General features: G+C 49.2%; 4 protein-coding genes across 4 annotated transcripts; 3 read left to right on the plus strand and 1 right to left on the minus strand.

The window, feature by feature from the left end:
* Positions 1-2,106: 2,106 nt before the first annotated feature.
* ecm33 (GPI-anchored protein Ecm33) lies at positions 2,107-3,352 on the plus strand (the record flags this gene model as incomplete). The annotated part of the gene is made up of 2 exons (XM_057131890.1): positions 2,107-3,005; positions 3,058-3,352. Coding segments are annotated over 2 exons (1,194 nt in total), but the record flags the coding sequence as incomplete, so codon positions are not given.
* A 2,402-nt stretch (positions 3,353-5,754) lies between these two features.
* Positions 5,755-5,990, minus strand: N7511_009514 (uncharacterized protein; the record flags this gene model as incomplete). The annotated part of the gene is made up of 2 exons (XM_057131891.1): positions 5,755-5,847; positions 5,877-5,990. 2 exons carry the CDS (start codon positions 5,988-5,990, stop codon positions 5,755-5,757), a joined length of 207 nt encoding a protein of 68 aa, XP_056979879.1.
* A 4,841-nt stretch (positions 5,991-10,831) lies between these two features.
* N7511_009515 (putative HLH DNA binding domain protein) lies at positions 10,832-12,079 on the plus strand (the record flags this gene model as incomplete). Its single annotated transcript, XM_057131892.1, has 2 exons — positions 10,832-10,890; positions 10,939-12,079. The coding sequence occupies 2 exons, from the start codon at positions 10,832-10,834 to the stop codon at positions 12,077-12,079; spliced, it is 1,200 nt and encodes a 399-aa protein (XP_056979880.1).
* A 1,826-nt stretch (positions 12,080-13,905) lies between these two features.
* Positions 13,906-15,332, plus strand: N7511_009516 (ANP1/MMN9/VAN1 family protein; the record flags this gene model as incomplete). The annotated part of the gene is made up of 4 exons (XM_057131893.1): positions 13,906-14,078; positions 14,157-14,788; positions 14,843-14,890; positions 14,950-15,332. The coding sequence occupies 4 exons, from the start codon at positions 13,906-13,908 to the stop codon at positions 15,330-15,332; spliced, it is 1,236 nt and encodes a 411-aa protein (XP_056979881.1).
* Positions 15,333-16,407: the final 1,075 nt, after the last annotated feature.

The raw sequence follows: 16,407 nt of genomic DNA on the forward strand, positions 1-16,407 counted from the left end.
TTCGTTCGGGTTACCACACATGAGACAGGGGACCCCGATTCTAAGCTTAAACAGCGCCATATAATACCGACTCAACTAGGTTTGGTCCTAAGGCCGCGTATCCATAATGGTGGCGTTTCCAAGCACGGGGAAAGCCAAGGTCCGGGTTTGGTAACATGTTAGCCCTCGTCCACTCTGCAGAGCTTGATGGGGTTGCTTTAATTCATTGCTGTTGGTCAAACTGGTCTCCATAATAAAAATGAACAATTGCACGGTCGGATCGAGCAGGTTTGCCAATTTTCTAAGCGATCGAAAATTACACATGGGTGGAGTGAGTGGGACGGCCCCGTTTCTGAAACATTTGCCAACTTTACACTGTAACGTTGTGTATACAGTAATGGCTTTGTTGCCACCGAGACTTCACTACAGGTTGTTTGTGGTCGTATATTTGGTGTCCATCTTCAATTTGGTCATACATGCAAAATTAAGTAGACCTTGAAGGGCGGAATGGGATGGATCTTTTGTCACAGATTTAGTCTCAGATGTCCCGGGTCGAAGTGGCTCTAGACATGGCTCTGATCGCCTGGTGTTGAATGACAGGAGCTCCATCGGGGCCAATTTATAGCCGAGTGCTAGCGAGGTGTTCTGTGCGCAGAGGACCTTTTTTTTCGTCAGATTTCTGAGTCAGTACAAAGTACATGTAACCTTTGAAAATGCGAGGAAATCCGATTCATGACTGCGATCGTCGTAAAGCTGCAAGCTTGATGTGATGGTCTGATTATAGGCAAGGGTATATGTACAGTACTGTACAGTATGTAGAGAAAATTGCATTTGAGTGTATACCAGCAGATCCTGGTGGTACCAAGTGGAGAGTCCAGAGATTCTTCATGATCGTCTTATATCACAAAGTGAAAAGGGGCTTGTTGCTCAGGGGATTGAGTTGAAGAATAGGGTCCGTTGACACGAATTGCATATCCGTCTGCGAGGGGCGTTTCGCCTCAGGTAGAGCAGCAGAAAACAGCCAGGATTGACATTAATCCAGGGCGATTCATTCCAACGTGCCAATGAGAGTTGTGCATACCAGTAATCGACGATAGCGGCAGGGGGGCGGGTCCGTTGAAGGCTTGGATTCCCGCAAATTTAGATCGGCCACTATCAAAACATAAGATTGGGATGGATGTCTATTCCTGGTCTGACTGGTTTGAAATACAATCTGAGAGAGAGGGATACCGGGATCTGGGTTAAGGATAGCCAATCATTATTCTACCAAAAGTTCTGGAAGATCAGGGGAGAGTCTCGAGCTTGAGGACACAGATGACGACAGCAAGTGATAGATAGGATGGGGCCTGTTGATAAATTGGCCTAGTGCATTCTGGTATTACAAACTAGTATTTATGAAGGATTATTATTAGCAGAGTCTAGAGTTCATTAACAGACTGTATCTTTGGCCGCATAAAATTGCATCGCCATTGATACCGTGGAGATAGAGCAGGGCTTGATAGGCAGAAGCAAGCGAGATGCATTGGACATGAGGTGGCGATAAGCCCCAATGCAATTGTACCTTGCCTTTACCCAAGCATCCATCCCCATATGATGTCCATGTCCATGTCCATGTCAACAACTCTATAACGTGAAATAGCAAACATCCGCATTGAAGCATGGGATGGAACACGTGTGTATTGAAAATCTGCCAGGGGTACGAAACCGAACTAGCGTGGGACCAAAACAGGAATTGGGCCGTAAGTTCCATTGGTTGTGAGTTTTTTTCCTGGTAAGTCTGGTAAAAACCGAAACCGGCGAAAGTTATTCAGCACAGCCCAGAGCGCCGGATGCGGTATTGTGTGTGTTTTCCCCTGGTATATAAAAACAAGGCCGTCACAATACACATTCTCCACCAACTCCCCTTTCCTCGCCTGCCTCTTAATCTCTTCTCCTCCCCAACCCCGTCCATTCGTTCTTACCATTAGAGAGTTCCTGCCTAGCAGTATCATTCGCTTCCCTTTCGTTTGAAGCGCCTTTTCTTCTCTTCGCTCACTTCCATATCTCCCCCGTTCCATATTTCTAATTCGTACGTGTCCCCCCTGGAAGCCTGGGAATTCTGCAATTGCTGACTGCGACGCGATACAGACATCTACAATGTCTCTCAAGTACCTCCTGACCGCGCTGGCCGCTTCCCAGCTGGCTTTCGCCGACGACAGCTGTGGTGACACCACTGTCGAGAACCAGAGCGATGTTGATGCCCTCGCCTCTTGCACCACCCTCAAGGGTGACCTGACCATCAAGAAGACCTACAGCGGTGACTTGTCCCTCAGCGGTGTCGAGAAGATCACTGGTGGTATCATCTCCAGCGGTGCCGCCAACGTCAGCTCCATCTCTGCTCCCTCGGTGACATCCATCGGCGGCAAGTTCGACTTGGATGGTCTCACCACCCTGACCCTGCTCAGCTTCCCCGAGCTCACCTCCATTGGCTCCATCAACTGGGAGGCTCTTCCCAAGCTCCAGTCCCTCAACTTCGACACTGGTGTTACCAAGGCCGGCGATGTCATCATCTCCAACACTGGTCTGACTGACCTGAACGGTATCCAGCTGAACACCGTCGGAACCTTCAGCATCCAGAACAACCGTGACTTGAAGACCATCAACATCAACAACCTGAAGAACGCCACCGACCTGATCAGCTTCTCGGGTAACTACGACACTCTCGAGATTGACCTGCCCAACCTCGGTACCGGTACCAACATGACCTTCCAGAACATCTCCTCTGTGTCTGTTCCTTCTCTCGAGAAGCTCACCGGTCAGCTCGGTTTCTGGGGTACCAAGTTCCAGACCTTCTCTGCTCCCAACCTGACCCAGACTGGTGATCTTATCTTCAACGACAACTCCAAGCTGTCCAACATCAGCATGCCCCAATTGAAGACCGTCAACGGTGGATTCACTATTGCCCGTGACGACAAGCTGTCCAGCATCTCTCTGTCCAGCCTCGAGACTGTCAAGGGTGCCATTGACTTCTCCGGTACCTTCGACAAGTAAGTAGTAGCATCCAGAGTGTGAAAAAATCATAAACTAACAATTCTCCAGGATCTCTCTTGGCAAGCTCAAGGACGTTGAGGGTTCCTTCAACATGCAGTCCACCCACGGCAACTTCAGCTGCACTGACTTCCAGAAGCTCAAGTCTTCCGATGTCATCAAGGGTCACTTCACCTGCAAGGCTGACACCGATACCCCTACCACCTCCAACGGCAAGTCTGGTACCTCCAGCTCTACCTCCAGCACCTCTTCCAGCACCTCTTCCGGTGCTGCCTTCATGACCGGTGCCAACGTCCCCATTGTTGGTCTCGCTGCCGTCTTCGGTGCTCTTGCCCAGCTCCTGTAAGGGTTGACTATTGATTCAATCAACCTTGAATATTTCATTTAAAACACTTCAAGGAACGATTTCGTCTTGGTCCTCTGCAGTTCTCATGATAATAATTCGGTCTTTTGTGGAGAAAATTCCGCAATGTGGATTTTCCCCATAGGAGGCACATCTCGCCTTTCACCTGAAAGGAGTCTTTCTTATCCTTGTGTTTGTCTTGTTATGTTCCATGGTCCGCTCATCGCGTTCTAATTCATTTGGTTACATCTGTAACCCGCTTCGTTGACACTGAGATGGGAAGGCTGCTTTGGGCCTGTGGGTGGAATCACGGTTCACGTTGTACTTCTTGTAAACATTCCTTGAGCTTTTCTTCATGGCAGTAATATCGTCCTCATTTTTTAGATGTGCGCAGTTTAATCATTGTAATACCCCATGCTATCACATCTTTTCTCTACCTCGCCTCCAACTTGAGTATTCTTTCATTGCACCGTCCTTTACACACGACAGCCTACAGACTAGTTCCCTATCCTGTTAGTTACACTCAATAACCCTCGCCTGTCAACCGACCAGCCCCGATCGCCACCCGCAGATCCACCGAATGTAACCATCCCTCGATTGAACTCTTCAAGATCGATATCCAACATCCATCACCGTCACCCCAATCGGGACATGTGATCAGATATCAAAGATCTTCCAGACTATCCTTCCGCACCACCTAACCGGCTCTTACCTGTATCCCATGTCATATCCATATCCAAAAAACCCAAGTCCCCAACCTCATCCCAAAACCCAGCCTCCAGCCACCCCAATTCTGCATCACATCCACCTCCACCTACGTACCTCTGCCATGTCGATCCAACTTCAAACCCCGACGGATGAAAGGAAACGGACTAAACCAAGACTAAGGAAAAAGAGGATATGGTAGAAAGAACCTACTGTACGCACCGGGATCACCCCGCGCGTCAGATCAGATGTTCAACCAACAAACCCTAACCCAAACCAACCCAAATCCAGACCCAACTGATCCAAGATCCAAGATCCAGTTCCCCGCTGCACACTAAGTGGTCCCCGACGCAGCCTGAGCCCCGGTGCGTGGGACCAGATCAGGGAAGCAACACTAGATCGGTGGATGAGAGTAAGTGTCGTCTTCGTTCCGCGGCTGGACTGGATTTTGGGTTCTACTAACACTAGCATTGGCGCTAGAGTGAGATCTAGAGCCAGATGTTACATGCTGGTCCTCAGACTCTAGGCTCTAGATTGCAAGATTGAAAATCGGGAACTGGGAACTGGAGACCGGAGACTGGGAACCGGGACAATCGCATGTGTAGCTCGGGACTAGTCCCTAGCCACAGGAACGAGAGTAAGAGCGGGATGGATTGATGTGAATTGTTCTATATATGAACCAAGGTATGAGTGTATGGGATATATATCTCTGTGGCTCTACAAGGGAAGGACTAGATCGGGGCGGTACCATGGCATTATGGATGGATGATTGTATATATTGGCTACACACGAACAGCCGGAAAAGACTTTTGAGATTTGTGCGATGATATAAACGGGTTAGATCAGCCAGGTAGGTATGAGACTAGGAGCGAGACTAGCCAGCAGTTTCTGGGTCTCTGCAATGCCCAGTGGAGTGGTATACTAGTGTGGTGCGGATATTCGACGTGCCCAGGATTGGCATAGCAGATCGGACAAAAGGCCGTCTAGGGGTGATTTTGATGGAGAGAGACGGGAGGAGGTTAGGGTACCAGGGTTAGGTTAGGTTAGGTGAGGGGAAGGAAAGTACAGTAGGCCCGAAGGGGCATGCTGGATGTTGTCAATATGATGGAGATGGGTTCTACTATAGTAATGATCCAAGTCAAATGATACAGTACACATTAATTTCAAGATCAAGCCCAATCTCAATAGATCACGAGCAGTTCATCTAACAGTCCAGGAACAGACGCCCTAAAACGCACCTCAAACAACCATGTGCGTCTCAGAACTCAAGCGAAATAACAGCCATGGCCAACCCAGCCCATTGGGAAAAATCGATATGTCGAATCCACTGCGCCGGGCCCCGCCTCTGAATCCGATTCGAGCCCTCTCTGCCGGGGAAGGCAAAACCGTCGGGGATCGAGCGCGGCTAGGAAAAACGGGAAACGAGATTTGATTGAAAATTCGAGATGATTGGCGGAAAATACTGTTAATATCTACTGTCGTGATATTGTGGAGGTTGAGGGTTTGTTCAAAGGGCTGGGAAGGTCCAAGGTTTTGATAGACGCGCATAGTTCCGGAGCACTGGGCCAATCAGAGGGTCCGATTTGGGGGAGCTGAAATTGCGGACTGTACACTTTTCTTTTCTTATTGTAGTACTTGTGGACTCGTATTTTGGTTTTATGGGTGGTGCAGTGTACACGAGATCATCGACTACTGTCGGCCTATAGAGCAGCTAGTATTTGCATATGCGTGTCTGCGGGCTGGAGAGGGGGGATGGCGATCGTGGGAGGATACGAAGCGGAAATGTATGCGAACTGCAAGATGCAGGAAGAGGTTAGCTTACACGGTCGCGGAATCTAATCTTGCGTGAGGACGATCGGTTGTTCTGGGAGGTAGAAACCAGGAAACTGCCGGTCGAGCTACATGTACTGGACTTGCAGAGGCGAGGATCGGACATGGTGTGTGGCGGATCGTGGATGACCACTGTGGAGTAGCTGTTTGATGTGTTTAGTACATATGTATTGCCGTTTAGGTCGATGTACATGGTAGATGGGATCCAGACCGCGGCTATACGCCTGAAACATACATAAATGGCGTAGAAGAGGACTTTTGGGGGTTGACTTGATAATGTGGAATATCTTACTGGAAACGGTGGACAGATCGATCCACAAGACTATCTTTGAGATCATGATGACTCGTTGATACCAGTGCTTCATGAACATACTGTTGTTAGAGTTTCAGATTACTGCCTGTGTCTCAATCGAGATGTGGCAGCTCCTTCAAGTGTAGTTGATCTACAAGCGGGCGATAAAGTTTTAAAGAATCTGACATCAATTTGATGTGCGCCGAACAGCACCGAGGACTCTATTGAACCCCCAACTTTGATAAGTGATAGTCTTGTACTTTTGAGGGACTTGGTTAGTGTTTCCCTCTACGATGTTGACCAGGGTTCAGCTGGTACCAATTGGTCACCGGGGTGGCTCTAACTGGCAATAGACAAGGTCCTTTGGTCAGTCTTCAATCCAGCGCAAGATAATTTGATGGGTCATGGACCGGACTAGAGCATGGTGAAAAAAAAAGCCATCATGGCCGTGGTATCCTCTTTCTGACACACATGTACAGCAGAGGAGACCCAGCACACAGCCCAAGTGGAGGACGCGAGACATGGACTGGACCACGTAGGCATACCCATTTCCAGACCCATGTCCCTGGTGAGAATATGTGCATCCCCCCTGTAAATGCAATATGATATGGACAGGTGGCAAGGAGCCCGACCCAGCGCCGAACTCCGCATCGGTATCTTTGTCGGCTCCTCAAATCTCGCACGAATCTGATGCACGCCGGCTCAAGGGTACCTGAATAAAGGCGTACATATCTTGTATCGACCCACCAGGCTATGCGTCCGCCTTGCATTGGAGGTAACTACTGATCCAGGTAATGGGAAACTCAGAGTCCCTGAGCGCACATCGATGTGCAATGCGTCCTGTGGTGGGCAAGACGCAGAAGCACAGCAGATCCTCAGATCCAGATCCAGATCCAGAGTCAGATCAGAGTCCGAGCCCGAGGAGAAGAGGGCAAAGCACTGTCTGTTCTGATGGCGAACTCCACGGGCTAGGGACTAGCTGATGTGTCTGCCTATGCATGCAGCAACTCGGGGAAGTGTTCATGTGAGACCTGTCAGATGCGGCGAATTTGAGTTCGGTGTTGCTGGCGGGGAGTCTCCAGGAATAGCCACTGTGCACCGTGGGGGTCTGCTAGATCTGTATACTAAGGACTTGTCCTTGCAGGAACCGTGGCGGCTGCGCCAGTCGGGGAATTGTTCCCTGGGCCAGATAGTCGGTTGTACCTGCGCAGAGACTAAGTGGATATACGCATCTTGTGTTTGGATTTTATTCACAGGCGATCTGGATGTACTTTTGAACGGTTGAAGTAGCATTAGTGTCCAGCAGTAGACAGTTGATGCAAGTTCCACATGGCTGACGAAAATCCGCTCTTCGTCCTTGCCGCCTGTTTCCCTCGCTGGTAAAGAGTACATATTATGTGTTAGAGGCAATTATTGCGCATTACTGTAGCTCTGAACGCCACGAATATAGGCTTCCTCTATCAGATGGCTCGGAATATTACTACAAGCCCCTTCCGTCATTGCCCGTACTTAGTAAAGCACGAGTCAGCAATTCATGCTGACCACTTCCCAAGGTTACAGTAGGTGGGACCCGTGCAGGGGCCTTTGGATTCATGAAAAAGAGCACGCACAGTAGTGCAATGGAGATACATGCTAGGAGGGGCCGATCAGAAGTGGAGAGGACAAAAAGGAAAAAAAAAGATTCGAAGCATGGAAATTCGATCATTCGCATCATAAGAAGAAATAAATGGTACTAAGAAAAACCAGAGATCTGAGGAAACTAATCGCACAAACCATGCGAACTCACAAGGAACACACACACTAGACCAGGACACGCTTGTACAGTAAGTTTGGCCAACTATCCAGGAAATGATCGTGCATCATGCATGAACCCGTACTTTTAAACGCTTGGCAGAACACCAGGCCTGCAAATGAATTCGAATAAGTCTTTGTAGAGGCTATACTCGAATCTCGTATCTTGAATCTCAAATCATTGAAATCACGACTCTAGATCATTCAATTGAAGATTCCCGAAATCCTAGTATAGCCTGTTGCAAATTCAAACCTGACAGGTCAAGCGGGTCCGCGGCTGAGGTGACTACAGGCTACTATTGGGAATAAATTGGCTCGAGGAGGACGGATCAGCCGATCATTGGCCCAAACGCCACCGTTAGCTTTGCCATGACAGCACCGCCAGTGCAGAGAGAGTAGCGACTGTCAAGAATAGGGTCCTTGCTGAGCCGCACGGGACGGGGAGCCCGAGCCTGTGAGCTATGATGATGCGAGGACAAATTAACTTCTATAGGGGACTACTAAGAGCTTATGAACAGGCCTATCGTGGACCACTGCGATCGATCCCACCATCCCTAGAACGGCGACATTACTGTACACAAATGTCCAAAGGTCCCTTAATCTCTAAATCCCAAACCCCGACCCAAGAATCAGGATCAAACTCTGATTTACCTTGGAGATCGAAAGTCTCCTGTGCGTCTCTCGAACTGGTAAGAGAACAGCAAGATCGGGCCAGATGGGTCCGGGGAACTGGCGGAACGCTGTAGGTTTGTGAGCTCAAATGGTTCGTGCCTGTTTTCCCCTCTCGAGCTGCAGGTGCGTGCCGTCTGCAAGAGACGTGAAACCGAGTACTCCGTACAAAGGACCGTAAATAATGGGTTAATAGGGGAGAGCAAGCGAGGTCATTTTGCGCAGGGTTGCTGCATGGAATGCATAGGAATGCGAGTAAATTGCGTACACATTGTGGCAGTGGGAATATTCATAAATAGAAGGGGATGAGGGAACACAGTGAAGAACGTGGGGACTAGTGTGCTCGATGGAGCCGACATGAGGTGAAGCCGAGTGCTGGTTGGTGAAGGCGGCACGGAGAATATGACAGCTCGATTTCTATGACCCACCACTTTCGTACACACACACGGCGACACGAGACTATTGGGGATCTGAAATCCAAATGTGAGATGATCAGAGCCAAAGTCAGGTGCTTCAATTATCAGCGAAAGTAGTTAACTTAATTGTAATACTGGAAGTGAAGCATGGAAAACATAGGGCTGTTCGGGGGAACGTGCTTAGGGCTTCGCTAAGAATAAATCAATAAAGCTTCAGATTAAACATATATTTATTCACTCTGACTCGTCAATTCTTCAACGTCTGTGCGGGCCTGTATTCCAAATCATTCGGATCCCCATGATTTGCCGTCTGACAGGAAACGTATCCTGGTCGTTGGGACCGTCCCAAGTCGCTGGTTGCCTCGAGCGATCATTTGGCTTCTTGCCTCCTTTTTTTTCTTCTGTTCTGCTTCATGATTCGTCTACTTGGCGATGATACTAATTCAACGAGACGGTTCATCTCGCCTGACAAGCGGATGGTTACAATCAGTCTCCCTAGATGACTATAATTTCGTCATAGTTATTGACATCTACCTCCTCGCATGTTTTGACACTCCCGAGGGTCCTTGCTTGACTCTATTAAATTTAAGGGCCATTTGAAGTCCCATAAGCTTTCTCGAGGGGGGAACGACTGATTATTGTACCCCTTGATACTATCGCACGGCCATGGTAGGTTCTCCTGACTATCTATGCAGGAGGTTGAGTACTCTCTGGTGCTGCAGTCGGTGTTTCATGAATGCCATTGAGGCAGGAAAAAGATATCCGGTATGGAGACCCATATGTATGGGATATGCAAGCAAAGCCAATCTCAAACATCCATGGAGGTGATCAATGTCCTTTGTCCATTGTCCCTTTTTTTTTAGTTTAACTCTTTTTAATTTTTTTTTTATTCTCTGTTTCTTTCTCTTTGTGAACAGTCAGATCCACACGAAGAAGCCGGAAGATTTGACCAGAGACCATTCTATTGAATAGAGACTATGCAAGGGCATGCTCTCAACCTTTCCCCGTGTAGATCGGCGACACCAACAGCTCGGTGACAAATCAAGAGCCCTGGATCATCGTTAGGAACCTTTCCACTGGGCTTCATCGCTGATGGATGATTGGCCGATCTAATGCACTATACTGCGAGGCTCGGTCTGTGCATGATGTGACAGATACTCTGTGATAAATATTATTATTATTCCGTTCTTTGGCGCTTCTCTCAACGCTAGCAGGTCCAGAACACCCACCCCGGGTATGAACGCTTGCTTCCCCGTGGTGGGACTCGACAGTTATGCATCTACTGTATGGCATCCCGGATTCCGCGCTTCATGTCTGATCGGCCCTGATCGCTGGTTCCCCCCTCTTGGGTCCGGAGAGGTCGTCCCCGAGCCCTTCGATCGAGGAATATCTTGAATATCTGGAATATTTGGAATATTCGTTTTTTTTTTTGGAAGATTATTCTGGGATTTTCTAGATGGATTATTTTCTCAAAGGGTTTCCCCCTCTCTCTCGACATATAAACATGCATCCCATCCCGCATGGTATCCCTTCATTGTCTTGTATTCGCCTCGTGGATTTTGATTCTTCTACTCTGTCTATAGCCTTGTCTGTTTTGTGAATCTTTCCCCCCATTGTGCATATACACTGTTATCTGCACTCTCCAACGACTCATCGACTATCTGAACATACGCGGTCAAACAGCATTGTACATCTAAACCACCTCGACATACTACAGCTCAACAACACTCGCCTCCGCATATATCACGCTTTTCCTCCAGAATCAACCTGAATCCGACAATGTACGAAGAAATGGGTTCCGTTATGACCGATGACATTACTCGCCGCTGCTCTTTGCCGTGAGTCACCTCACTATGTCATCCATATTCTGTACTAACAGCTTCAAGTTCCTTGAGATCTTCCATCTCTGGTGTGGCCGGCTCTGATGTGGGCGAAGTTCGCCGTCTCCCTCCTCTGCCTCGCATGGAGCCCCTGCCTCGCGGTCCTTTCAACCCATTCAACGTGAAGGAGGCCCTCGTCCCAACCACCCCGGGTGCACAGGATACCTTCCAGTTCAAGTCACCATGGGCCAGTGCAGAGCAGATCATCGCCCCTCCCTCGCCTGCCAACTCTGCTGAAAGCTCTTGGCAGGAGTCCTTCGCCATGCAAAAGGCTGGCTCTATGGAATGGCCCAACGACCTCTCCCAAAATGAAATCATGGCTCTAGTCGCTCCACAAAACATCAACCGCAAGGCTCCCCTGCAGCAACTGTGCGGCCGCAAGCGCAAGGGCAGCGCAATGTCCAACGAACAAGATGACCAGCGCGAGAAGCACCGCATTGCCGAGGGCAATCGCCGTAGCAACCTCAGCGAGCTGCACCGCCAGCTCGACAGCCGCATCCACGACTTCTTCCTTGAGCGTGCCGGCTGGAACCCCTCCAAATCCCTGACCCAATCAAAAGAGCACATCGTGCAAGGAGCCATCTACCTTGTCGACTTCATGCTGGCCATCATCGTGCATCTCATTCGCCAGGAACAAGTCACACCACAGCTCTCAGAGAAGCTGCAGCCTCAAGTCCGCTGCATGCAACTGCAACAGCTCGTCAGCTCCCTGCAGCAACAATACCAATCGGCCCAGCAGCAGCTCAAGGCCACAAAGGCCGAGAACGAAATGCTCGCTGACCGCAACCGCGCCCTTGAATTCCAGCTCAAGTCCTACGAGCAGATGTTCCGCTCCCCAAAGACCGAAACCACCAGCCCCGGTCCCGTCCTCGAGTTCCCCGAGCACAAGCGTCAAAAGAGAAGTGCCGGCCTCCCTGGCCTGCGCGTTTTCTGCGATAAGATCGCCGCCAACCTCGAGCAGCCTTCATCCGCTGGTTCCTTCCACGAATCCCTTCCCAGTTCGACCTCCCAGTCCTTTGGTAGCTCCTACCTCAGTTCCACTCCTCCCATGACTGGGCCTTCTTCTCCTGCTTTCCCCCCTGCTCATGTCTCCTCTTTCACGTTCCCGAGCGTGCCTCGTCGCCAGTCTCTGCTTGCATCCCCTTGAACTGCCCCGCCGAGATTGATGATCTGATGATTCTATGATGAGCCTCTCCTCTTGGCTTTCTCTGCCATTTCTGCAGCCTGTGTCCCTTGCAGTCTATTCCTGCTCTATGTGCTTTAGCGCCTGCATTGTATAACAATTTGTGACCGGGGGTGAACAAGAACTCCCGTTGGATATTTTCCCTTTGTTTTTACATCTCGGTGGATTCTTCTTCAATGTTTTGGTTTCTTTTTTTTCCCTTCTCCTTCTTCTTTTCTTGGACAAAATGGGTGCCTCTTCTCTTCTTTATTATTTTTCTTTTTGTCTCTTTGGCGTTGAGTGTGGACATAAATGACCCGGTGTATATACCTCGAGCTTTCCTGTTTCTTTTTTTTCCTTGTTTCTTTTGTCACTTTTTATCTTATGTCTATGGCCATGACCAAATACATCTTTGATGATAATATCAGCATCTCCTTTGTAGGACCTGTGTAATTTCTTTCTTGAACTCGATCGGACTTTTAGTGTCTTGGACTCGATGGATGCAAGCTGAGCTTGGCTGGATAACCGAAGCGTAAACCAAGGAGTAAGCGATTATTCATTCCTATGCAATTTTGTAGTTCAAGTACATTACTCGGTGCGTTTGTCATAATGGTTCTATGGTATAAGTTGAAGTTGGTTCAATTTGACTAGTTACGATATCATCGATATATATCCTGGAAACACAGGTAAAGGCTCTTACATAGTGGTCCGAGAATACAGAGAATCATATAGGGTTGGCCATACTGTGTCTATTCCCTTGAGTAAATATACGAGCAATTCCTAAGCAAATCCACTCAACACCCCACGACCAAAAAAAAGCCATACTGCAAATATTGCAGCCTTGTAAAAGTTGACGAATCAGCGCCTCACTAAAGGATGATCGGTGGAGACGGCAAGTCTAAGCCTTGTGTTAGGACAAGTGTCCCCACGTTCATTTTAGTGATTTTAGTGATTTTCGTCATTTTTTGTACTGGATTGCAGGCAGTAGCATTGACTTGAGTGTGTGTCTATGGCACGTTTTAGAGCTCCTACCATATTCCAGTCCAGGGGACTAGAGTCGAGGCTGGGGTTCACTTCAATCTCGTAGACTCCACTATGTTTTGTGATTGTTTGAGCTCGACTCCATACCTGGATGTGTACTAACTTATTCGCTTAGAGGGGAATTTCGAAAATACGAGATTTCAAAATTGCAGACTATGTTAGTCGAAGAAATAACGTAGGTTGCGTTGTGTCAAGTACTATATGCAGTATTCATGCACTGCCGTGGACGTGTCGTGTACACGCAATCCCTGCAGAAAGAACATATAGGGGTAACAGTCATGAGATGTTTACGGTACCTGCGTTGACATGAAATCTTCTGGATATAAAGATTGGCCTCTGTTTGCTACAATGCCATCGCACACCAAATCTAAGCATCCAGACTCTAGTCGATCATGGGCTATAAATAAAGATCCAAAAGGGTCTCTGCTGTCAGATCTCGACGGCCACACCCCTGGCCACAATGTCATGAAATAGGTACTAGGTGATGAGTAGTAGACAGTAGCATAATCACGACATAAGAACAGACCAAAAAAAAGGCCTTGAAACAATTTCTCCAACTAGAAAATGGGGTTGTCGTGTTGCTGATTTTAGCCGTTCCGCTTGGCACTTGCATTTCCCCCGGCGATCCCGTCTCTCCTCTTTTTCCTCCCTATCAACTCCCCATCTCGCCTCCCAACCTCTCCTATTCGCCACATTCGTTCGGTCGGGGGGTTTTCGACGAGATATCGAGACCCCGGATCGCCTTGTTCTCTGACTCTTTACGCGCCGAAATGTTGTTGCCCAAGGGTGGTGTTAATTGGAAGTCCGCGAAGGCCAGGTTGCCGCCATGGAGGGCAATCGTCGTCTTATTAACGCGGACTCGCTTTTTGGTCTCGATAGCCTTGACCGGATTGCTGATTCTCATGTGGCGCGGCGTGAGCAGGTCTGCGTCGGAAATGCAAAAGTGAGAAAACCTCCCCTCTCCCCCGGGAGCAAACCCAGAAGTACCGTAAGAATGGAATGCTGATGCGAGTGTCTGTAGCTTCTACTGCTACGGCTCATCAAAGTCACCGATGGAGATGTCTCTCAACGAGATGGTTGCGTGGAATGCGCACGCCCAAACCCCCGTTCTCTTCAACCGCCACGAACCCTACGAAGTCAACAACACCTCCATCGCCGAAGTCGACCTGAACCCCATCAAGTCGACCACCCAAGCATCGCTCAACCGTGAGCGTGTCCTCATCCTGACTCCTCTCCGCGACGCCGCTCCCTACCTGGCCCAGTACTTCAATCTCCTGTATAAGCTAACTTACCCCCACGAATTGATCGATCTTGCTTTCCTTGTCGGTGACTGTAAAGACGATACCCTGGCCAACCTCGCCTCCGAACTCGACCGCATCCAGAACCACGCTGATGAGAAGGTTCGCTTCCGCAGTGCGACTGTGATCAGGAAGGATTTCGGTGCCGATGTTGAGATGTCTGTAGCCGAGCGTCATTCATTTGCTGCCCAGGGACCGCGACGCAAGGCCATTGGCCGTGCCCGCAACTACCTCCTCTACTCAGCACTGAAGCCCGATCACTCCTGGGTGTACTGGCGTGATGTGGATATCACGGACTGCCCAGAGCGCATCCTAGAGGACTTCATGGCCCACGACAAGGACATCCTTGTGCCGAGTATGTCGTGACATTGGAATTTTGAGTTGGGCAATTCGCTGACAAGATCTTTAGACATTTGGTTCCACCGCTACAGAGATGGTGTTGATATTGAGGGTCGCTGTATGTTCTTTGTGTATAATCTGTATACGGCACAGCTTGCTGACATTTACCTTTCCTAGTCGACTACAACTCCTGGATCGAATCTGACCGTGGTCGCCGCCTTCGTGCAACTCTGCCTGCCGACACCGTCCTGGCCGAAGGCTACAAGGAGTACGACACCGGCCGTACCTACCTGGTCAGCATGGGTGACTGGCGCAATAACAAGGACGAGGAGGTAGAGCTTGACGGAATTGGTGGTGTGAACATCCTCGTCAAGGCCGATGTCCACCGTTCAGGTATCAACTTCCCCGCATACGCATTCGAGAACCAAGCCGAGACCGAAGGCTTCGCCCGCATGGCCAAGCGCGCCGGCTACCAAGTGATTGGACTGCCCAACTACGTGGTCTGGCACATTGACACTGACGAGAAGCCCGGCAACCTCGGAGAGCGCAAGGCGTTTTAGAGCCGCTCAAAACCTGGCTGGAAATCTCGCCGCTTGAGATTCAAGTTGATCTTTGAATCGCCCCGTCCCCGAACATCCATCAGCTTCCACTTCCGCCGTGCACCTGACTCTGACCATCGGGGCTCGCTTCGGCTTTCACTTCCTTTCCCTTGTGATCCATTTTTTTTTTTTTTTTTTCTTTCTGGACGGATGTATCGCGACGGAAGCCTAATGATTTCCCTAATCCTGTATCTTGCCGCGTTCTAGGGAGTGTGTGTGTATTTGTTACCTTGGCGCTACGGGGGAAAATGCTGTTTGGCGGGTTGCAGGTCTATAGAGTTCGCTTCTCATGGCCTCTGACATAAACATATCGTGCACCTGAGGCCACATACCCCTTCTTATACAGTATGGATTGGGTGGTGGCCTCGGGGCATATTCACTGTTCACTATTCACTGTTCACTCGAGTTTGATGTTCCATCTCGATCTTCCTGTTCTTTTTGCAAACCAACTAGGGCCCGAGAACCGGGTCATTACTGTCATGTCATGTCTGTTTTTTCCTTGCCAAGTTTCTTCTTTCGGTCTGGTAAGCAGATTTCCAAATTGCTTATTTCTTCCATTTTGTTACACCCAAGCTGGCGTCCTTGGTTTTCTTTTCTGGTGATAGGAATGGCACTAGGCCTAGTATTGCTTTGCATTGTTGTCTGGAAATTATCATGAGCTTGATTCTGTTCTCTAACAGATGAAGCAGAGCAGATATTCAGCGCCCTTGGCCTCCTCTCGTTCTTGTATATAATAACCTGTATGATTTTTGACCATGCTTTCATACCTGAAGCCAGCCGTCATAAAGACCATACCACCAAACCCAACACCAAAAAAGAATCCAGTCTATTTATGCCCATCGACCCCATACATCAAACCTCGGCCGAGCCCCCAAAACTTCCCCCAACCCTCACCTCCGCATTCCAAACCCTCCCCGAAACCCCCCCAAGCCTCGCAACCCTTCTAAAACCCATCAAACAACACCTCCAACACCAAAAACAGACCCAATGCCACCTCGTCTCCCCCAAACCCTCACACGCGTAGTCCCCGCTTTCC

This window comes from Penicillium nucicola (genome assembly GCF_028828085.1).
Source record: "Penicillium nucicola strain IBT 29836 chromosome Unknown utg000010l, whole genome shotgun sequence".
Lineage (NCBI taxonomy): Eukaryota > Fungi > Ascomycota > Eurotiomycetes > Eurotiales > Aspergillaceae > Penicillium > Penicillium nucicola.